Source organism: Oncorhynchus tshawytscha, linkage group LG13, assembly GCF_018296145.1.
Source record: "Oncorhynchus tshawytscha isolate Ot180627B linkage group LG13, Otsh_v2.0, whole genome shotgun sequence".
Taxonomy (NCBI): domain Eukaryota; kingdom Metazoa; phylum Chordata; class Actinopteri; order Salmoniformes; family Salmonidae; genus Oncorhynchus; species Oncorhynchus tshawytscha.
The window spans coordinates 81,079,918-81,103,150 of NC_056441.1; the positions used below are offsets into that span (position 1 = coordinate 81,079,918).

At 47.3% G+C, this 23,233-nt stretch overlaps 2 protein-coding genes across 2 annotated transcripts in view; both read right to left on the reverse strand.

The window, feature by feature from the left end:
• Positions 1-857: 857 nt before the first annotated feature.
• Positions 858-5,752, reverse strand: cep57 (centrosomal protein 57). Its single transcript, XM_042296418.1, has 7 exons — positions 5,557-5,752; positions 5,396-5,473; positions 4,441-4,548; positions 4,171-4,251; positions 2,643-2,851; positions 2,406-2,550; positions 858-2,281 (listed from the first exon to the last, which is right to left on the reverse strand). Exons 1-7 carry the CDS (start codon positions 5,668-5,670, stop codon positions 2,081-2,083), a joined length of 936 nt encoding a protein of 311 aa, XP_042152352.1. The 5' UTR covers positions 5,671-5,752; the 3' UTR covers positions 858-2,080.
• A 3,585-nt stretch (positions 5,753-9,337) lies between these two features.
• The window catches only part of amotl1 (angiomotin like 1), an 18,506-nt gene continuing 4,610 nt past the window's right edge, over positions 9,338-23,233 (reverse strand). The window contains 11 exon segments of the mRNA XM_042296419.1: positions 9,338-9,838; positions 9,987-10,492; positions 12,275-12,391; positions 15,739-15,947; positions 16,116-16,265; positions 17,996-18,117; positions 19,241-19,318; positions 20,091-20,235; positions 20,908-21,283; positions 21,285-22,266; positions 22,350-22,523. Coding sequence (XP_042152353.1) covers positions 9,777-9,838; positions 9,987-10,492; positions 12,275-12,391; positions 15,739-15,947; positions 16,116-16,265; positions 17,996-18,117; positions 19,241-19,318; positions 20,091-20,235; positions 20,908-21,283; positions 21,285-22,266; positions 22,350-22,523 — 2,921 coding nt within the window. The 3' untranslated portion in view covers positions 9,338-9,776.

The window sequence follows — 23,233 nt, forward strand, 5'->3', positions numbered from 1 at the left end:
TGTAGAAGGTGTATACCAGTGATGGTCTGTGTGTGTTATCTAAATGCTGTATAGACCCTTCTGGAAAGAGAACACACTATATAAAAAATGTATTTTTTGTGTAATAAATTTGGTTAATGCTCAATTTGATGTGTCATACCATGATATAGTATAGGCTACACACCAACACACCAGCATACATACACAATAAAATGCAATCTCAACATATTTCTGCCTAGTTTTTATTTGTTATTGTTTGGTGAAGTATTCAGCTTGGTGGAAGTCCTCTTGACATGTTTGGAAACACTACATAATTTATTGCCCTGGCTACATCTGCAGTCCTCATGACTCCTTGCAGCATGCCTAAGGCACATTCACACAGATGAGCAGGGACCCTGGGCATCTTTCTTTTGGTGTTTTTCAGTCAGTAGAAAGGCCTATTCAGTGTCCTAAGTTTTCATAACCGTGACCTTATTTGCCTTGCGTCTGTAAGCTGTTAGTGTCTTAAGGACCGTTCCACAGGTGCATGTTCATTAATTGTTTATGGTTCATTGAACAAGCAGGGAAACAGTGTTTAAACCCTTTACAATGAAGATCTGTGAAGTTATTTGGATTTTTACGAATTATCTTTGAAAGACAGGGTCGTCTCTTTAGTAGGTATTCCATTTAGCACACTGACATCTCAGGGATGGAGAAGGTCCAGGCAAGTCATTCTGTCTGGTGCTGATGGGACCCAACATTACGAGAAAAACATTTTCAACAACTTCTAACAGCTGGCAGGAGATATCTTTATTCAAATATAGATGGTCTGAGTTTCAGGAAGCTGAAAAACTAAACACCATAAGGAAAGTTCCGTTATTCATATCAAGGAAAGTGTCAACACTAGAAAATAAATTGTTTATTTCAGACCATTTGATAGACAAGTTACACAAGCCGTAACTGTAGAAATCTAACAAATGTAAAATGTTGGTCCAAGTAAACAACAGCAATCCTCAACACACACACACACACACCATCTTTAGGGAAATCGTAAGGTTTCCCAACCCACAACAACACCCCCCCCCTCCCCCTGTTCGTTCCCTACTCACACACTCAAATGTGTCTTAATCTTAGGGAATCATTGCAGAGCAGAGTGGTTACACTATTTAATACACAAAACTACACACAAAATTCAGTCTATTGCAGTGAGCTGAGGTTTGCAGCAACAGTGGAACACACAGTATCAGATGTATACAACACACCCTGTTAAACCCCCTGGGAGAGCCAATAGATGAAGCAGATTTACTGTAACATCAGGAGGAGTGTTCTGTGTGATGTCACTGCTATGCTGCTCTACCAAAGACATCTGAAATACAACATCATTACCCGCCTTCCCTACACCCCAATGTCCCTGGAGGTCATTCATCAGCATCCTCCTCTTCCAAATGTCCTTGGTAGACCTCATTCCTCTTCCCTACACCCCAATGTCCCTGGAGGTCCTTCATCAGCATCCTCCTCTTCCAAATGTCCTTGGTAGGCCTCATTCCTCTTCCCTACACCCCACTGTCCCTGGAGGTCATTCATCAGCATCCTCCTCTTCCAAATGTCCTTGGTAGACCTCATTCCTCTTCCCTACACCCCAATGTCCCTGGAGGTCATTCATCAGCATCCTCCTCTTCCAAATGTCCTTGGTAGACCTCATTCCTCTTCCCTACACCCCAATGTCCCTGGAGGTCCTTCATCAGCATCCTCCTCTTCCAAATGTCCTTGGTAGGCCTCATTCCTCTTCCCTACACCCCACTGTCCCTGGAGGTCATTCATCAGCATCCTCCTCTTCCAAATGTCCTTGGTAGGCCTCATTCCTCTTCCCTACACAACGACACCCACGGGATGTCCATCAGAGAAGTTCAGGTTGATAAAGTCTGATCTTCAGCATCATGGTCCTGTTGCAGTCTGGTGAGTAACAGTGTCTCAGTCACGTCAGTGAGGTTGGTCCTGTTGTGGTCAGTATCTCCATTGCGGTTGGTCCTGTTGTGGTCAGTAGCTCCATTGTGGTTGGTCCTGTTGTGGTCAGTTGGTCCTGTTGTGGTCAGTATCTCCATTGTGGTTGGTCCTGTTGTGGTCAGTAGCTCCATTGTGGTTGGTTGGGGTATAGCGAGGTCTGCAGGGACTTCATGTCCCTGAGCAGTGTTAGACTTTTCCTGCTACGGTCCCCCGGTCGAACCTTGACCGCCCCGGCAGAGCGACCGCGCGTGGTCACTGTGGTGGTCACCTTCACCTCTCCACTTTGCTTCTGACGAGCATCTCTCCTAAACCTCTTCACCTACACAGAGACAGAAAGTGAGAAACAGTGGAAAAACTCCTTAATCAAATGTATGCGTTTGTGGATATGTTGAAGGCAAAACCAGTTACATAGTTCTTAGTCATCAAACTGTGTGTGTGTGTACCTGTGCTTGGTGTCTGCGTAGCTTGCTGATCTGCTCTGCTTTTCTCTCCATTCTCCTGAGTAGAGTCTCCTGTTCTCTCTCCACCCCCCTCCTCTCCCGCTCACACACACAGGTCTCAGCCTGCCGCACCAACTCCTGCTGCTCACTGACACACACACACACATTTACATACACAACTGAGATAGCTATTCATGCTGAAACAAAGTCTCAGACTCTCTAACAGACAGACACACTCACAGACTCATGTGTCCCAGTTCATCTTGCAGGGCCAGCAGGAGGTCTGATAGCTCCTCCCCACAGGAAGAGGAGGAGCCGCTGCCATTGGCTGGCTGGGCCAGAGGGGTGTGGGAGAGGACGCGTGCGTTACATAGCTGGGGCTGATGCTGCTTCAGCAGGGAGAGAACAGACTGGACGTTGGCCCTGACCGAGTGACTGCACCCTACAGACTAGAGAGAGAGAGAGACAGAGATGACAGAGTGACTGCACCCTACAGACTAGAGACAGAGTGACTGCACCCTACAGACTAGAGACAGAGATGACAGAGTGACTGCACCCTACAGACTAGAGACAGAGATGACAGAGTGACTGCACCCTACAGACTAGAGACAGAGATGACAGAGTGACTGCACCCTACAGACTAGAGAGAGAGATAGAGTGACTGCACCCTACAGACTAGAGACAGAGATGACAGAGTGACTGCACCCTACAGACTAGAGAGAGAGAGACAGAGATGACAGAGTGACTGCACCCTACAGACTAGAGACAGAGATGACAGAGTGACTGCACCCTACAGACTAGAGACTGAGATGACAGAGTGACTGCACCCTACAGACTAGAGAGAGAGAGAGATGACAGAGTGACTGCACCCTACAGACTAGAAAGAGAGACAGAGATGACAGAGTGACTGCACCCTACAGACTAGAGAGAGACAGAGATGACAGAGTGACTGCACCCTACAGACTAGAGACAGAGATGACAGAGTGACTGCACCCTACAGACTAGAGACAGAGATGACAGAGTGACTGCACCCTACAGACTAGAGACAGAGATGACAGAGTGACTGCACCCTACAGACTAGAGACAGAGATGACAGAGTGACTGCACCCTACAGACTAGAGACAGAGATGACAGAGTGACTGCACCCTACAGACTAGAGACAGAGATGACAGAGTGACTGCACCCTACAGACTAGAGACAGAGATGACAGAGATGCACCCTACAGACAGAGATGACAGAGTGACTGCACCCTACAGACTAGAGACAGAGATGACAGAGTGACTGCACCCTACAGACTAGAGAGAGAGATGACAGAGTGACTGCACCCTACAGACTAGAGACAGAGATGACAGAGTGACTGCACCCTACAGACAGAGATGACAGAGATGCACCCTACAGACTAGAGAGAGAGATGACTGACTGCACCCTACAGACTAGAGACAGAGATGACAGAGTGACTGCACCCTACAGACAGAGATGACAGAGTGACTGCACCCTACAGACTAGAGACAGAGATGACAGAGTGACTGCACCCTACAGACTAGAGAGAGAGACAGAGATGACAGAGTGACTGCACCCTACAGACTAGAGAGAGAGATGACAGAGAGACTGCACCCTACAGACTAGAGAGAGATAGATGACAGAGAGACTGCACCCTACAGACTAGAGAGCGAGAGAGAGATGACTGCACCCTACAGACTAGAGAGTCCGTATCTGGTATGTCTGCGTACAAAAATTTGTTCTGCATATATGATGTGCATGTTCGTACCTTCCCTGCTACAAATGGGACGTCTCCTAGGCTCAGTCTGTAGTGTGGCTGTGTGTGTGAGGTCTGCTGCAGAACAGGTTTCTGGTAGAGCACACAAATTCACATCAGGAAAGGTGTTGTAGATATTGGTATGAATCAAAGGCTTTTTGGCCAATCAGATATGTGGCCTGAACAATTAGTTTAGTGTCTGTGTGAGAGGAGGATCACATCGACTGACATTCATCTCCAGCAGAAACACCAGCACCCAAAGGCTCATGGGAAGGCTGCTACCTTGGAGAGGCGTTTCTTCTCTCTGATTGTACTTCTGTCTTTGGGAAGGCGGGGTGAGGGCGACACAGACTGGATCAGGATACGATTGGCCTCCAGACCTGTCTGTAACTGAGGACCAGTGAGAAAACAGTGTGCAAAATAGTTGCAATTACACATCTCTAGAGTGTCTGTACCTGGTTGGCCTGGTCCTGTGTCTGTGTGTGTGTGTACCTGGTTGGCCTGGTCCTGTGTGTGTGTGTGTGGTTGGCCTGGTCCTGGTGTGTGTGTGTGTGTGTGTGTGTACCTGGTTGGCCTGGTCCTGTGTGTGTGTGTGTGTGTGTGTGTGGTTGGCCTGGTCCCTGTGTGTGTGTGTGTACCTGGTTGGCCTGGTCCTGTGTGTGTGTGTGGTTGGCCTGGTCCTGTGTGTGTGTGTGTACCTGGTTGGCCTGGTCCTGTGTGTGTGTGTGTGTGTACCTGGTTGGCCTGGTCCTGTGTGTGTGTGTGTCCTGTACCTGGGCCTGTGTGTGTGTGTGTACCTGGTTGGCCTGGTCCTGTGTGTGTGTGTGTGTGTACCTGGTTGGCCTGGTCCTGTGTGTGTGTGTGTGTACCTGGTTGGCCTGGTCCTGTGTCTGTGTGTACCTGGTTGGCCTGGTCCTGTGTGTGTGTGTGTGTGTACCTGGTTGGCCTGGTCCTGTGTGTGTGTGTGTGTAGTGTACCTGGTTGGCCTGGTCCTGTGTGTGTGTGTGTACCTGGTTGGCCTGGTCCTGTGTGTGTGTGTGTGTACCTGGTTGGCCTGGTCCTGTGTGTGTGTGTGTGTACCTGGTTGGCCTGGTCCTGTGTGTGTGTGTGTGTGTGTGTGTACCTGGTTGGCCTGGTCCTGTGTGTGTGTGTGTGTGTACCTGGTTGGCCTGGTCCTGTGTGTGTGTGTGTGTGTGTGTGTGTGTGTGTGTACTGGTGTGTGTGTGTGTGTGTGTACCTGGTTGGCCTGGTGTTGGACCAGTTTCCTCTGGTGTTCTTCTTGCAGCAGTTTCAGCTCCAACTCACGAATCTTCCTCTAAGACACACACATACAGACATCAGACCCACCATATACTATTTGGGGTGAAAATGAGTTTGCGTGTGTGTGTGTGTGTGTACCTCTGCGTGGTTCTGTGTGCGGGTCAGTCTCTGGTATTCCTGCTCCAGTAGCTCCAGCTTCTCTAACTGGGCCTGGTGGGCGGAGTCAGGGGCGGGAGCAGCAGACCTGGTCATCTCCAGGGAAACCTGAAAGGGTCACTATGGCAACTGAGTGCTACCGGAGCATCTTACATACAGCTAGAGATCCTGTCGTTAGCCTGTCTCTCTGGGTTAGCATAGATAATGCTAGGTAAGGCGTATGCTAACCTGGCGTTGGGTGAGCAGGGATAGTGACATGAGTACAGTGATAGGCCTGGGTGAAGGTAGGAGGGATCTTCCTCATGACTCCAGTTGTCTGTCCAGGTAGGAGGGAGCATTACAGCGAGAGAGATGGGTGAAGGTAGGAGCCAGCTGAGTCACTAACACTGATGGGACCGTAGGGGGATAGTGACATGAGTACCGTGATAGAGAGATGGGTGAAGAGGAGGGGTGACATGAGTACAGAAAGAGCATCTGTTTACTCTCAAACAAAACACTTACATATAGAGAGATGGGTGAAAGGAGGATAGTGACATCACCTTGGTTGTGTTCTGACTGGTTGCTGGTCTCTCATGAGTACAGTGATAGAGTCTGTGAAGGTTTATGGATGTGACATGAGTACCAGTGTGGAGGGATGTGAGTGTGACTCCTTAGGGCATAGTGACATGAGGTCTCTTTCTCCAGGCTGTGTGAACTCCGAGGGTTGACATGCCTACAGTGATCCAAGATGGGTGAAGGTAGGAGGGATAGTGACTGAGTACAGTGATAGAGAGATGGTTCAAGGTAGAGGGAGACAGGATACAGTGATAGAGAGATGGGTGAAGGTAGGAGGGATAGTGACATGAGTACACAATAATGGGTGAAGGTAGGAGGGATAGTGACATGATACAGTGATATCATATCTTGAAGGTAGGAGGGATATCTGTTATCCCACACACTGAGAGATGGGTGAATTTAGGAGGGATTGACTCCAGTGAGACATTGATAGGAGGGATAAAATGAGTACTTGATAGAGAGATGGGTGAGGGATAGTGACATTCAGCCACTCAGAAGGGTGAGGTAGGAGGGATAGTGACATGAGTACAGTGATAGAGAGATGGGTGAAGGTAGGAGGGATAGTGACATGAGTACAGTGATAGAGAGATGGGTGAAGGTAGGAGGGATAGTGACATGAGTACAGTGATAGAGAGATGGGTGAAGGTAGGAGGGATAGTGACATGAGTACAGTGATAGAGAGATGGGTGAAGGTAGGAGGGATAGTGACATGAGTACAGTGATAGAGAGATGGGTGAAGGTAGGAGGGATAGTGACATGAGTACAGTGTGATAGGGAGATGGGTGAAGGTAGGAGGGATAGTGACATGAGTACAGTGTGATAGAGAGATGGGTGAAGGTAGGAGGATAGAGATGTGAGAGTGGGGATAGAGGGATGGCTGAAGGTAGATTGATAGAGATGTGAGAGTGGGGATAGAGGGATGGCTGAAGGTAGATTGATAGAGATGTGAGAGTGGGGATAGAGGGATGGCTGAAGGTAGGAGGATTGAGAGTGGGGATAGAGATGGCTGAAGGTAGGAGGATAGGGGAGTGGGGATAGAGGGATGGCTGGTAGGAGGATAGGAGGATAGAGGGATGGCTGAAGGTAGGAGGATAGATGGGGAGGATGGCTAGAGGGATGGCTGAAGGTAGGAGGATAGAGATGTGAGAGTGGGGATAGAGGGATGGCTGAAGGTAGGGATGGCTGAAGGTAGGAGGATAGAGAGGTGAGAGTGGGGATAGAGGGATGGCTGAGGAGGATAGAGATGAGGATAGAGGGATGGCTGAGGTAGTGAGGATAGAGATGGATGAGATGGCTGAAGGTGGGGATATAGAGGGATGGCTGAAGGTAGGAGGATAGAGGTGAGAGTGGGGATAGAGGGATGGCTGAAGGTAGGAGGATAGATATGTGAGAGTGGGGATAGAGAGATGGCTGGTAGAAGGATAGATATGTGAGAGTGGGGATAGAGGGAAGGCTGAAGGTAGGGAGGGGAAGGCTGATAGGAGGATAGATATGTGAGAGTGGGGATAGAGGGATAGCATTTAGCAGAGCCTCTGTTAATAGGCTGTGGTGTCATGTGTCACCTGCTGTTGCCATGGAGACCAGCCTCACCACACAACCACAATGGAAACTGTCTCACCCACACACAATTTGGTTCTAGCAGCAGTGCAGGTAGTGATTGGTTACCTGCACTGCTGCTTTCTGGGAATGCCTTGCTGGACAGTGTCTGGCAGGGTGTGTGTGTGTTGCGAGTTGTGAGTGTGTAGGAGGGTAGAGAGGTGTTGACGAAGGGGCGGGCTGCGGGGTAGTCTTTGTAGGAGGGTAGAGACAGAATGTCAGACATCACACCGACAGAGAGCTCCTGCAGACAGACAGAGACAGTCAGGGAACCACCATTTCTAACACCATGATATTACTGTTCCCAACACCGATAATATTATTCATATTATTACTACCAAACTGTCTCCCATTCTAATGATCGAGTCAATTCCTTAGGACTGTCCCCCAAAACAAAGGCCACACACTCCCCTCTACATCACCAATGGAATTATCTGGTACACAGCTACTAACGTTTAGTGGTGTTCAGTTTAATTCAGTGTTGCACAGAAAGGCCGACTATGGTCACTCTCACTTTAACCATAACATTATTGACTAGCTCTTAGCTTAAAGCAAAGTTCGCTTGCTAGCTAAGTAAAGACAAGAAGCTGTGTCAAATGGTTAACGATAGCTTGCTGAAAAACACCTAGTTGGATCTGAAGCAAACATGCAATTTACAATAGTTAACGTTAACTAGCTAAACTTTACTCCATTAAAATGCAAGCTAAGTTAGCTGGCTAACTAGTCAAGACGGGTTTGTTGAGTTGGATAGCTAACGTTAGCCTGCTAGCTATGTTTACCTTCTCTCGCCCGACGGATGGTTTTGACACTCTCTCCATTGATGGCAACCAACTATAGATACCTGCCAGCCGAGCTAGCTACATGGCTAACGTTTTTATCCGTACGGTCTCTTCAATTCAGAACGAGCACAAAAACATTAAATATAAAATGTCAAGGCAGCATTTTTACTATAATTTATGGGACGCAAAAAACAAAACACCGCGCGAAGACTGAACGCGGAAGTTCCCCTCAGCGCTACGTCGAGATGACGTCACACGGCGTACAGCGGCTCGGGCTTCTCTCCAAAATACTGTCCAGACCTGTGTGTACATGAAGAGTGCATGGTGCTATCTGTGGCTGTGTGGGTCAATAGCTCAGAGGTTACATCAACCAGAATTGACACAGCAGATCCTCCCTCTGACTTGGGAAATAAACTAGAGACGAACAAACACATTTAGCCTTTAGTGAAAGGCAGCAAAAGCAACAGAAACACAACAGTGTAATGTTACAGCTTCACTCATCCACAGCAGCCCACGTGCCTCCGCTGAAGGCTTACCAGCTGTCAATTCTTTACAGAATTAATCGCTCAGGTAATTAGGTCTGTATGAAACACACACACTGTTTCTCCTGCTTAGTCATGTAGAACAGAAAGGGCCTCATTATACAGGGCTCTGTGTGTGTATGTGAACAGTTAAACACATCTACCCCAACCCTGGTGTTGTGTGTAATGCAGGAGCAGACAATGCCGATCCTGGAGGGACAAAGTCAGCAGTGAACAGGCCCTTAACATACCTTGTTGATAGGTAATACAATGAATTGATTAGAAAACAAAGTTACACAGACTGACAGCAGGGGGAGACAAAGTACATGTTTATATTCATTGTCACGCAGCACAGTAAAATCCATTTACAAATTAAAGAAGTTTGAAATGTCTTTGTGGACAAAATCAATACTAACTCTCAGCAGAAATAAAAGTTTTACAAATCTAATCTTTCTGTACAGTTCATTTGTACAAAAATGCATGCTTTCCAACAAAGTAAACTTGCCTCTGAAATGCATTTAACTGATGAAAAACACACGCATACACACGCAACACAATGCAACTTCAAATGAACTTTACCAGACTAAAGGCACAGTTTTAGAGCAGGACAGAGGTCTTCCCCTATCTCTCTCTCTCTCTTTCTGCCATCCAATGAGCCTCCAGTTTCCAATCTATCAGTCAGCCATCACTACTTAAGTTTGTTTCATCCTCAGTTGTAAAGCAGTAGCTTCACAAGACACCACCATGTCCATTAGATGAGGATCTCCACTAAGTCTGTGCCTGGGTGGTGTGGGGGATGGGTTCTAGTCGTATCTATGGAGACAGAAAGAACACTTAGCTGAAGACATGTAGAATATCAGATCCAACATTAGAATGAAGTTGCTGAACTAGGGTCAGTTTTACATTACATTTTGGACTGGGTTCACTGTTCCTTGATTGTTCAGTCTTAGCTGTCACTCACCTGTCCTCTGGGTCCTGACCAATCCCAGCCAGGCTCTGCTGGGGAGGGGCAGGACTTTGAGGGACTCTGAACCTTTGTCAGTCTGAGTGCTGCTGTCTCTACTACCCGTCTTAGAATGGGAGGATAGTAGAGGAGTGGAGGGGAGGGAGGAGGAGAGGGGGAGGATAGAGAATTGGAGGGAGGAGGAGAGAGGCAGGGTGGATGAATAAGATGGTGTAGTGGAGTAGGGGTGGGTGGAGGAGAAAGGCAGGGTGGAAGGGAGGGAGGAGGTGGTAGATAAAGAGGAAGGTGGGGAAGAGAGGAGGAGGGGGAGGGAAGGGAGGAGGTTTCTCTCTTTCCTCTCGTCTGTCTGGGAAGCTTGTCGTGGGTGCAGTCCTGTTGCTAAGGAGATGGAGGGGGTGGAGCGGGCAGGGCGGAGGGCGCTGAGGTCACCGCGAGAGTTCCGTTGCTGTAAAACCTTTATCAACGCATCCTTCTCTATCAGCTGGGCATACAGGTTCCTTATCCTGTACACAAACACAGAAAACACAACCTTGATCCTATTGACTAAAAGTCAGAGTGAACCAATACAAACAGATCAACAATCAAGATGCCTTTTAGACAAGATCATAGCCACTTTGATGGTGTGTGTGTGTGATATATATATATATACATATTAGTTGAAGTCGGAAGTTTACATACTCTTAGGTTGGAGTCATTAAAACTTGTTTTTCAATCACTCCACAAATTTCTTGTTAACAAACTATAGTTTTGGTAAGACGGTTAGGACATCTACTTTGTGCATGACACAAGTCATTTTCCCAACAATTGTTTACAGACAGATTATTTCACTTATAACTCACTGTATCACAATTCCAGTGGGTCAGAAGTTTACATACACTAAGTTGACTATGCCTTTAAACAGCTTGGAAAATTCCAGAAAATTATGTCATGGCTTTAGAAGCTTCTGATAGGCTAATTGACATCATTTGAGTCAATTGGAGGTGTACCTGTGGATGTATTTCAAGGCCTACATTCAAACTCTGTTCCTCTTTGCTTGACATCATGGTAAAATCAAAAGAAATCAGCCAAGACCTCAGAAAGAAAACTTGGGACCTCCACAAGTCTGGTTCATCCATGGGAGCAATTACCAAATGCCTGAAGGTACCACGTTTATCTGTACAAACAATAGTATGCAAGTATAAACACCATGGGACCACGCAGATGCCATACCGCTCAGGAAGGAGACGCGTTCTGTCTCCTAGAGATGAACATACTTCGGTGTGAAAAGTGCAAATCAATCCAAGAACAACAGCAAAGGACCTTGTGAAAATTTTGGAGGAAACAAAACAAGTCCCTTATCGACATAACCTGAAAGGCCGCTCAGCAAGGAAGAAGACACTGCTCCAAAACCGCCATAAAAAAGCCAGACTACGGTTTGCAACTGCACATGGGGACAAAGTTCGTACTTTTTGAGAAATGTCCTCTGGTCTGATGAAACAAAAATAGAACTGTTTGGCCATAATAATCATTGTTATGTTTGGAGGAAAAAGGGGGATGCTTGCAAGCCGAAGAACACAATCCCAACCGTGAAGCACGGGGGTGGCAGCATCATGTTGTGGGGGTGCTTTGCTGCAGGAGGGACTGGTGAACTTCACAAAATAGATGGCATCATGAGGCAGGAAAATGATGTGGATATATTGAAGCAACCATTCAAGTGTCAGAGAAGTCATAAAGTTAAAGCTTGGTCGCAAATGGGTCTTCCAAATGGACATTGACCCCAAGAATACTTCCAAAGTTGTGGCAAAATGGCTTAAGGACTTCAAAGTCAAGGTATTGGAGTGGCCATCACAAAGCCCTGACCTCAATACTAAATACTCAATACTAAATTTGTGGGCATAACTGGAAAAAGCGTGTTTGAGCAAGGAGGCCTACAAACCTGACTCAGCTACACCACCTCTGTCAGGAGGAATGGGCCAACATTCACCCAACTTGTTGTGGGAAGCTTGTGGTAGGCTACCCAAAACGTTTGACCCAAGTTAAACAATTTAAAGGAAATGCTACCAAATATTGAGTGTATGTAAACTTCTGACCCACTAGGAATGTGATGAAATAAATAAAAATTGAAATAAATCATTCTACTATTATTCTGATATTTCACATTCTTAAAATAAAGTGGTGATCCTAACTGATTCTTACTAGGATTAAATGTCAGGAATTGTGAAACTCAGTTTGAATTTATTTAGCTAAGGTATATGTAAAATTCTGACTTCAACTCTATATATATATATACAGTATAATGTGTGTACCTGTGCTCCATGTCATTGCAGCGTCTGGTAGCCTGCTGTACATCATCCTCCTGACACAGTGTGCAGCCCGTCATCTCACTGTAGCTACCACTGTGAGAGTGCACCACCAAGGGGTCCCTACAGACACACACACACACAACCTTGTGAATGTTAACCTGTTTAAAGGTCTTACTCACATTGGCTACAGAGAGCGAGATCACAGTCATCTGGAACAGCTGGTAGAAGGCATTTGGTTGGTCTGGTAGGCTCAGCTAGGTTTCCCTTTGTAACCAGTGATAGTTTGCCAGCCCTGCCACATCTGACAAACGTCAGAGCCGGTGTAGTAAGATCCGATCTTAGTCCTGTATTGACGCTTTGCCTGTTTGATGGCTCGTCGGGGGTCGTAGTGGGATTTCTTATAAGCGTCTGGAGTAGTGTCCCTCCCCTAGAAAGCGGTAGCTCTACCATTTAGCTCAGTGCGGATGTTTCCTGTAATCCATGGCTTCTGGTTGGAATATGGCCACTTTGGGGACAATGTTGTCGATGCACATATTAATGATGCCTTCTGACTGATGTGGTAAACTCAATGTTATCCGTTGAATCCCAGAACATATTTCAGTCTGTGCTAGGGTAACAGTCCTTTAGCTTAGCATCCACTTCATCAGACTACTTCTGTATAGAGCACGTTACGTTTGACATTTTTTAAAGCAGAAATCAGGAGGATATAGTTATGGTCAGATTTGCCAATGGGAGGGCGTGTTAGCTATGTACAGTATGCCTCTCTGTGTGGAGTAATTGTTTTCTTATTGAACCTTTATTTAACTTGACAAGTCAGTTAAGAACAAATTCTTATTGACAATGATGGTCTAGGAACAGTGGGTTAACTGCCTTGTTCAGGGGCAGAATGACAGATTTTTACCTTGTCAGCTCAGTGATTTGATCTAACAACCTTTTGATTACTGGCCCAACGCTCTAACCACTAGGCTACCTTCCTGCCTCTACGCTCTAACCACTAGGCTACCTGCCGCCTCTACGCTCTAACCACTAGGCTACCTTCCTGCCTCTACGCTCTAACCACTAGGCTACCTGCCACCTCCACGCTCTAACCACTAGGCTACCTGCCGCCTTCTACGCTCTAACCACTAGGCTACCTTCCTGCCTCTACGCTCTAACCACTAGGCTACCTGCCGCCTCTACGCTCTAACCACTAGGCTACCTGCCGCCTCTACGCTCTAACCACTAGGCTACCTTCCTGCCTCTACGCTCTAACCACTAGGCTACCTGCCGCCTCCACGCTCTAACCACTAGGCTACCTGCCGCCTCCACGCTCTAACCACTAGGCTACCTTCCTGCCTCTACGCTCTAACCACTAGGCTACCTGCCGCCTCTACGCTCTAACCACTAGGCTACCTGCCGCCTCTACGCTCTTACCACTAGGCTACCTTCCTGCCTCTACGCTCTAACCACTAGGCTACCTTCCTGCCTCTACGCTCTAACCACTAGGCTACCTGCCGCCTCTACGCTCTAACCACTAGGCTACCTTTCTGCCTCTACGCTCTAACCACTAGGCTACCTGCCGCCTCTACGCTCTAACCACTAGGCTACCTTCCGCCTTCTACGCTCTAACCACTAGGCTACCTGCCGCCTCTATGCTCTAACCACTAGGCTACCTGCCGCCTCTCTCGCTCTAACCACTAGGCTACCTGCCGCCTTCTCTCGCTCTAACCACTAGGCTACCTGCCGCCTCTACGCTCTAACCACTAGGCTACCTGCCGCCTCTACGCTCTAACCACTAGGCTACCTGCCGCCTCTACGCTCTAACCACTAGGCTACCTGCCGCCTCTACGCTCTAACCACTAGGCTACCTGCCGCCTCTACGCTCTAACCACTAGGCTACCTGCCGCCTCTACGCTCTAACCACTAGGCTACCTGCCGCCTCTACGCTCTAACCACTAGGCTACCTTCCTGCCTCTACGCTCTAACCACTAGGCTACCTGCCGCCTCTACGCTCTAACCACTAGGCTACCTTCCGCCTTCTACGCTCTAACCACTAGGCTACCTGCCGCCTCTACGCTCTAACCACTAGGCTACCTGCCGCCTCCACGCTCTAACCACTAGGCTACCTGCCGCCTTCTACGCTCTAACCACTAGGCTACCTGCCGCCTCGATGCTCTAACCGCTAGGCTACCTGCCGCCTCTACACTCTAAACGCTAGGCTACCTGGCGCCCCGGTGATCTAGTTGTCACCGTTCTGTGTGTGGAGTAAAGGTGATCTAGAGTTGTCACCGTTCTGTGTGTAGAGTAAAGGTGATCTAGAGTTTTGTCACCTCTAGTTGCAAAGGTGACGTTCTGGTGATAATGAGTTCACACAGATTTCAGTTTCCCTGCATTAAAATCACTGGCCATGAGAAGTGCTGCCACAGGGTGTGGATGTCCTTGTTTGCTTATGGCCCTATGCAGCTCATTGAGTGTGGTCTTAGTGCCAGCATCGGTTTGTGGAGGTATATAGACAGCTAGGAAATATATGGAAGAAAACTCTCTTGGTAGTTAGTACGGTCTGCAGCTCATCATGATGTATTCTAACTCAGGCTAGCAAAAGCTTGAGACTTCCTTACCATTAGAGATTGTGCCCCAGCTGTTAACACCACTCCCCCCTCATCTTACCCGAGGCTGCCGACCGGTCTTGACAACGCACAGAAAAGCCAGCCAGACGTATATTATCAATGTCCTTGTCCAGCCACGACTCCGAGAAACATATTACAGTTCTTCGGGTCCCATTGACAGGATAGTTTCGAACGGAGCTCGTCCAGTTTGTTCTCTGATGACTGTACATTCACCAACAGAACGGAGGGTAGAGGAGGGTTATTAGATTCACCAGACGTACTCGTCAGGATGCCGGTTTGCCTGCCTCTTTTGTGCCGTCACTTCCTCTTTTGAATCCCGGGAATCAGGGCCTGGTCCGGAGGAAGCAGCACGTCCAAAGCTGCCGATTCCTTGAAGTTGAAGTTGTCATCCAAATCGAGGTTAGTGATCGCTGTTCTGATCTCAAGAAGCTGTTTTCGGTCATCGGAAATTATGGCAGAGATATTATGTACAAAAAAATGTTAAGATCAGTATAAAAAAAAAACAGCGGAATTGGTCAGGAGCCCGTGGAAAACAGCTTCTATCCACTGCAACGCCATCTCTACCTGTGTGCATGTTGTGACCTGTTGGGATGTGTGTGTACCTGTGTGCATGAGTGACCTGTTGGGATGTGTGTGTACCTGTGTGCATGAGTGACCTGTTGGGATGTGTGTGTACCTGTGTGCATGAGTGACCTGTTGGGATGTGTGTGTACCTGTGTGCATGAGTGACCTGTTGGGATGTGTGTGTACCTGTGTGCATGAGTGACCTGTTGGGATGTGTGTGTACCTGTGTGCATGAGTGACCTGTTGGGATGTGTGTGTACCTGTGTGCATGAGTGACCTGTTGGGATGTGTGTGTACCTGTGTGTGTTGGCTGTAGCAGCAGTCTCCATGTTAAAGTGTCTCATGGCGTTCTCCTGCAGGTACTTCTGTTCCCAACGGGTAGAGTCAGCCTCTAGAGCCAGAACCCTCTCCTCCCTCTGCCTCAGCAGCTCCCTCAGAGCAGGGGCACTGCCCTCCCCTACACCCCCACCTGGCCCAGTGGTCCCAAGCACACCCCCACACACTCTCTGAGGGGAGGAGAGCGAGGCGGAGGTTTGGAAGAAGGAAGAGACATGTAAAAAATCATTTAAAAAAAGGTTTAGGACAATCCAGACCCATTTTATGCATTAACAAATAGCATATGACCTGTTATGACATTGTTATGACACCCGCCAAGAGAGCGTTATGTGTGGTACCTGTTGCGTGCGCAGTGTGTGTAGCTCTCTCTCCAGCCGTGTGCGCAGGCGTCTCTCAAGCTGCTCTCTCTTCTCACAGGCCATCTGCAACTGCACCACAGCATGCTGCAACCCTTCCACACGTGCCGCATACACACACTTCACACGCAGCTACACACACACACACACACACACACACACACACACACACACCAGGGAGGAATGGACACAGATACAGTATGTTGGATTGATCTGTATGTGTATATGGTGTGTGAATAAGTGTCTGAATGAATAACATAATGTGATATACTGTGACGTAATGTGATATACCGTGACGTAATGTAACATAATGTGATATACTGTGACGTAATGTGATATACCGTGACGTAATGTGATATACCGTGACGTAATGTGGTAATGTGATATACCGTGATGTAATGTGATATACTGTGTTGTAATGTGATATACTGTGATATACCGTGACGTAATGTGATATACTGTGTTGTAATGTGATAAACCGTGACGTAATGTGATATACAGTGTTGTAATGTGATATACCGTGACGTAATGTGATATACTGTGTTGTAATGTGATATACTGTGTTATACCGTGATGTAATGTGATGTGACGTAATGTGATATACTGTGTTATAATGTGATATACCGTGACGTAATGTGTTTTTTTTTTTTACCTTTATTTTACTAGGCAAGTCAGTTAAGAACAAATTCTTATTTTCAATGACGGCCTAGGAACAGTGGGTTAACTGCCTGTTCAAGGGCAGAACGACAGATTTTGTACATTGTCAGCTCGGGGATTTGAACTTGCAACCTTTCGGTTACTAGTCCAATGCTCTAACCACTAGGCTACCCTGCCGCCCCATATACTGTGACGTAATGTGATATACTGTGACGTAATGTGATATACCGTGACGTAATGTGATATACTGTGTTATAATGTGATATACCGTGACGTAATGTGATATAATGTGATATACCGTGACGTAATGTGATATAATGTGATATACCGTGACGTAATGTGATATACTGTGACGTAATGTGATATACTGTGACGTAATGTGATATACCGTGACGTAATGTGATATTCCGTGACGTAATGTGATATAATGTGATATACCGTGACGTAATGTGATATACCGTGACGTAATGTGATATAATGTGATATACCGTGACGTAATGTGATATACCGTGACGTAATGTGATATATCGTGACGTAATGTGATATACCGTTATGTAATGTGATATGACATAATGTGATATACTGTGACGTAATGTGATATACCATGATGTGATATACTGTGACGTAATGTGATATACAGTGACGTAATGTGATATACTGTGACGTAATGTGATATACTGTGTTATAATGTGATATACCGTGACGTAATGTGATATACCGTGACGTAATGTGATATAATGTGATATACCGTGACGTAATGTGATATACCGTGACGTAATGTGATATATCGTGACGTAATGTGATATACAGTGACGTAATGTGATATACCGCGACGTAATGTAATATACCGTGACGTAATGTAATGTGATATACCGTGACGTAATGTGATATACCGTTATGTAATGTGATATGACATAATGTGATATACTGTGACGTAATGTGATATACTGTGACGTAATGTGATATACCATGATGTGATGTGATATACTGTGACATAATGTGATATACTGTGACGTAATGTGATATACCGTGACGTAATGTGATATACTGTGACGTGATGTGATATACAGTGACGTAATGTGATACACCATGATGTGATGTGATATACTGTGACATAATGTGATATACTGTGACGTAATGTGATATACTGTGACGTAATGTGATATACCGTGACGTAATGTGATATACTGTGACGTGATGTGTACCTCTTCCTCTAAGTGTAGTGCTCTCTGCTGGGCGCTGCTCAGAGCTGACTCCAGTCTCTCTGCCCTCCGCTGCTGCTTCTCCACCTCTTCCTCCAAACGCTCTTTCTCTATCAGTCCATCCCCTGAGAGACAGCGAGAAACAGAGAGAAGGAAAGGGGGAAGATAAAAGATAAGAGACAAAATGCTCAAATCAGACTTACCAACCCTTTAAAGTTAGAATTAGAGAACCCAATACTCCTCATGACTGGAATGTTCAAAGGTAGCAACATGGCATCCAGCTCTACTGTTGACCAAACTCTGGGTAGGGGTGGATGTGTGTTGGGTGGGGGAGGGAAGGATAAAGGGGGGAATCTGCTGAGGCTGCATTCCCAGCACAGACCAGATCATTCCCCTTTGTCTCTGGGTTAACATGTCACACACATGCAGAAGAGGGGAGAGAGACAGGTGTGTGTAAAGGGAGGAGGGGAGAGAGACAGGTGTGTGTAAAGGGAGGAGGGGAGGAGATATGGTGCAGAGTATTTGGGTAGTTTGTGTGGGGGGGGGGCTGACACGTTGAAACAGCACCTGTCCTAAAACTGCTATAAGATATACACCCTTTCCCTCCCTTTGCCTGTCTCTACTGGCCTCCCCCTCTCTTTATCTCTCCCTCCCCACTCTATCCCTCATTCCTGGTGTTACATACCAGACAGCCCAGTGAAATACAACAAACACTTCCTCTCCTCTCTCATGGTGCCCAGGGAGGGAGAGAAATGGGGAGAGAGGGAGTGGTGGGAGTGGGAGAGAGAGAGAGAGCTAGGCAGTGGGAGAGTGTCAGTGGAAGAGAGAGAGGGGAGTGAGTGGGAAAGAGAGAGAGAGGGAGGGAGACAGAGCGTGATAATGTGAGAAAGGTGGTGGTCAGGAGGAGAAAGTTCTCTCTGTTTGGGTTTCCAGGCCAGACGAGGTCACTGTCTGTATTCACACTGACTCTCTAATAAAAGTAAGTGTGTGTGTGCACGTCCGTGCATGGGTGTGTGTGTGTGTGTGTGTGTGTGTGTGTGTGTGTGTGGCTAAAAGGAAATGGGATAATTGTATGTGTGCTGAATTTAGCCTGGGAAGAGAGGGAGTGGTCGAGAGAAGAGAGGAAAGAAGAGAGGAAAACCTAAATGCTGGGTGTGTCCTCATTCCCACTCACTAACACTCATCAACACCACAAACACACAAGTACTCATCAATACCACAAGTACAGACACAAACACACACACTTACTAAGCTCAGCAGCATGTCCATCCTCCTCTCCTTCTGGCTCACAGCACGCTAGCTGTTGATTGGCAGTCTCCAGGCGATCTGAGACACAGTCATAACATAGTAATACACAGACATAACAGTCATACACAGACATAACATAACATAGTCATACACAGACATAACATAGTCATACACAGACATAACAGTCATACACAGACATAACATAATCATACACAGACATAACATTGTAATACACAGACATAACATAGTAATACACAGACATAACAGTCATACACAGACATAACATAACATAGTCATACACAGACATAACATAGTCATACACAGACATAACAGTCATACACAGACATAACATAATCATACACAGACATAACATTGTAATACACAGACATAACATAGTAATACACAGACATAACATAGTCATACACAGATATAACATAGTAATACACAGATATAACATAGTAATACACAGATATAACATAGTAATACACAGACATAACATAGTCATACAGACATAACATAGTAATACACAGACATAACATAGTAATACACAGACATAACATAGTCATACACAGACATAACATAGTAATACACAGACATAACATAGTAATACACAGACATAACATAGTAATACACAGATATAACATAGTAATACACAGACATAACATAGTCATACAACATAGATGAACATGTTCAACTCCTCTTCTATTAACACAACTTATTGGACAAAATGACCCAAATCCCACACATACAGCTAAGAAGAAGGTTGAAAAAAAGGGTAACGGCACTTTAAGGACCCAATTATTTATTTTATTTTCAACATCCTTTTACAGGTCCCTCCCTCCTGTCCTACCTCTCAGGTCTCTGTTGAAGACAGTCAGGCGTCTTATCTCCCCCTCCAGTTTGCATCTCATTGTTCGGTCCAGCCCCTCCCTCTTTGACGAGCTCTTCATCAGCCAATCATACTCTTCAGAGATCCTCTGGAGCTCCTCCTCTAACTGCAGCACAAGGAAGAGTAGTTTGTAGAAATGACTGAAATAGGGTCAGATATTTTTCTTCCTCTAATGCTTTAAGACAGGGTGGATGATTAGTTGACTAAGTGAATCAGGTGTGCCAGTTTAGGGTTAGTACAAAAATGTGAAGCGTCTCTAGGGGGGGGGGTGAGTTTGTTAAACCCTGGTTTAAGGCCAAATGAAGCCGTTTTCATATCAATATCAAATCATTTCTGGGTAACAATTAAGTACCTTACCGTAATATAGTTCCATTCAAATGTTAAAAAAAAAGCTTTATAGCAAAACCATTTCTCAAGCAAGAATTTTGCTAGGACTGTCTGGGAATAGTCTAAATGGGGAGGGGAAAACCAAAACGTAGCTGTTATTGGCAGAGAGGTTTGGAACTCTTTCTTATTGGTCTATTAATCAATTTACCACATGGTGATGTCACAATGGAAAGCCAAAACTGCTGATTATAAGATCCTGTGTAGATTGTATTTTCAACCAGCAACTATCAGGAAATAACAATGAGCAAATGTGTTCATACTTTTACAGTGTTCATTTTATCAGCTGTTGTACAATATGATATAAAACACACAAAACATTAAAATATTGACTAATGGGGCCTATAAGGTTATAGTGAGTCAGTTATACAGTCACATACAAACTTCCTCGTACCCAGTGCAGTTTGGAGGCCTTCTCTCTGTGTGTCAGCAGCTCGTGTCTCAGAGTCTGGTTCTCCTCACACAGCAGCTGGACCATCTGCTGCACCTTGGCTGCCATGACCACCTCTACACCGGAGGGGCCTGGGGAAGGTTGTTGAGGCTGGGGTTGGAGCTGAGAGACAAGGGTAGAAGTCTGGGCCTGGATGTTGGGGAGAAGGGTGGAGGTATGGGTCTGGGAGGGTGTGGGACTGTGGTGGTACTGGACTGAGGGACCCCCTAGGGTCCCGGGGTGGTGCCGCCTGCTCTGGTACTCAGGTGGGGGGTTGCTCTCAGCTCTGGTTGGCTGGGCTGTGGACCAGTCCATTATTGTGGAAGAGGGGGGTCAATGAAGGGAGGGCCTAGCTCAGAATGAGAGGAGGGGGCTGGGGTTTCCCTGAGGGGGAGCAGAAGGGCGGCTGGGTGGGCTTGAAGGGGTACTCTGGTGGGGGTCCGCGGGAGTCTACTGATCCTGTGAGTGGGGTTATGTTTAGGGGTGGGGGGTAACTGAGGGAGGGGTTGCTAGAGGGAAGATTACTAGTTCCATTGGCCTCAACGCTGATTTGGAGGATCCTCTGGCTGAGGGAATACACATGACCCTGCTTCAGTTGCCTCAGAGTAGAGTCTCCATTGGCCCCTCCACCCCAGATAGATAAACCCTCAGCCTCATCCCCATCACTCATAAAGCCTTGCTGAGGGCCCAGGGGTGGGCTGGGGAAAGGAGAGGGGTCAGTGTTGGTGTCAGGGCTAGAGGTCTCAGAGGGGCTGTTAGGAGCTAAGCTGGTCCAGGCTGAGGGCTGGATGTCTGGGGTGTGAGAGGGGCTAGGCAGGCTCTCGTGGTCCTCCAGTGTATAATACAGCTCGTCCTGGTAGTGGTGTTGTCCCTGGGACTGGGCCTTGGCCTGCTCATAGCTCGGCAGCTCCTCTAAACTGGCCTGGAGGGAGGGTTGGGGGGGGTGAGGGAGAGGAGGCTGGGGAGGTCCATGTTTCTCCAGGGAGCTACCGTCAGCCTGCTGCTCCTGCCCCTGAGGCTCCTGCCGAGCCCAGCGCAACTGGGGGTGAGCTAGTGGGCGGTGAGGGAAGGTAAGGGGGTAAGGTGGTAGTTGGCTGTCTGAGGTGGGGGCACCGCTGGGCGGTTGCTGCAGCAGGGGTGGGGAGGCCACCTGCGAGGGCTGCATGGGGTTCAGGTTGTCACTCTGAGGCCCCCATCCTCCCTCTCCTCCTCTGTAGCTGGTTTGTTCTTGCATGGTGCTTGAGAGAAGCTTCCTGCCCTCGTCCTCCTCTCCTCGCATGGCGCTCACACAGGGGTGGGACACAAACGTCAAGGCTGCATCACCTAGGAAACAGCAGGGGTCAGAGGTCAATGTCAGGTGTATCATGCCTAAAGCCTAGCTTATCTCCCCCTAACTGCTAGTGTACCTGGTTCCCTGGCAGGTGTGGAGGTGCGACGGGTGAGAAGGATGGACAGTAACGGTGGATGAGTGGTCATTGAGGTGGGGTCATTGTTGATGGTGAAGGGGACTGTTTCTGGGGGGCACTGAACGACGTCCTCCAGTGCAAAAACTCCTGGGAAACTATGGTACAAAGAGAGACCTGGAAAAGAAACAAAAATTAAATCATTGTTTTTACTTATAAGTTATAATAGGTTAGGGACCAGGTGAGTGTTAGTGCCTAGTTCTCGGGAGACGACACTGTCTGGTCATCTGCTGTCCTCAGCATTCCCATCCTGGTGTTTCCCTCCAGTACCTCTCAAAGCAAACAGACTCACCCACATGTCCAACTATTGCCTGTCCTCTGAGACACACACACACACTCTCACACTCTCACACACACTCTCTCACACACACACACACACACACACACACACACACACACTCTCACACTCTCACACACATTAAAAGGTGGAAGATGTCCAGAGAATATTTTAACCATATGCATAGCAAGCTTGCTGTTGTGGCCTACTGGACAACTGACACATTACCCCAGGGTTTCCCCAACTCGGTCCTGCCCCCGTTTCCCAAACTCGGTCCTTCCCCCGTTTCCCAAACTCGGTCCTTCCCCCGTTTCCAAAACTCGGTCCTTCCCCCCCGTTTCCAAAACTCGGTCCTGCCCCCGTTTCCCAAACTCGGTCCTGCCCCCGTTTCCCCAACTCGGTCCTGCCCCGTTTCCCAAACTCGGTCCTTCCCCCGTTTCCCAAACTCGGTCCTTCCCCCCGTTTCCAAAACTCGGTCCTTCCCCCGTTTCCAAAACTCGGTCCTGCCCCCGTTTCCCAAACTCGGTCCTGCCCCCCCCGTTTCCCAAAC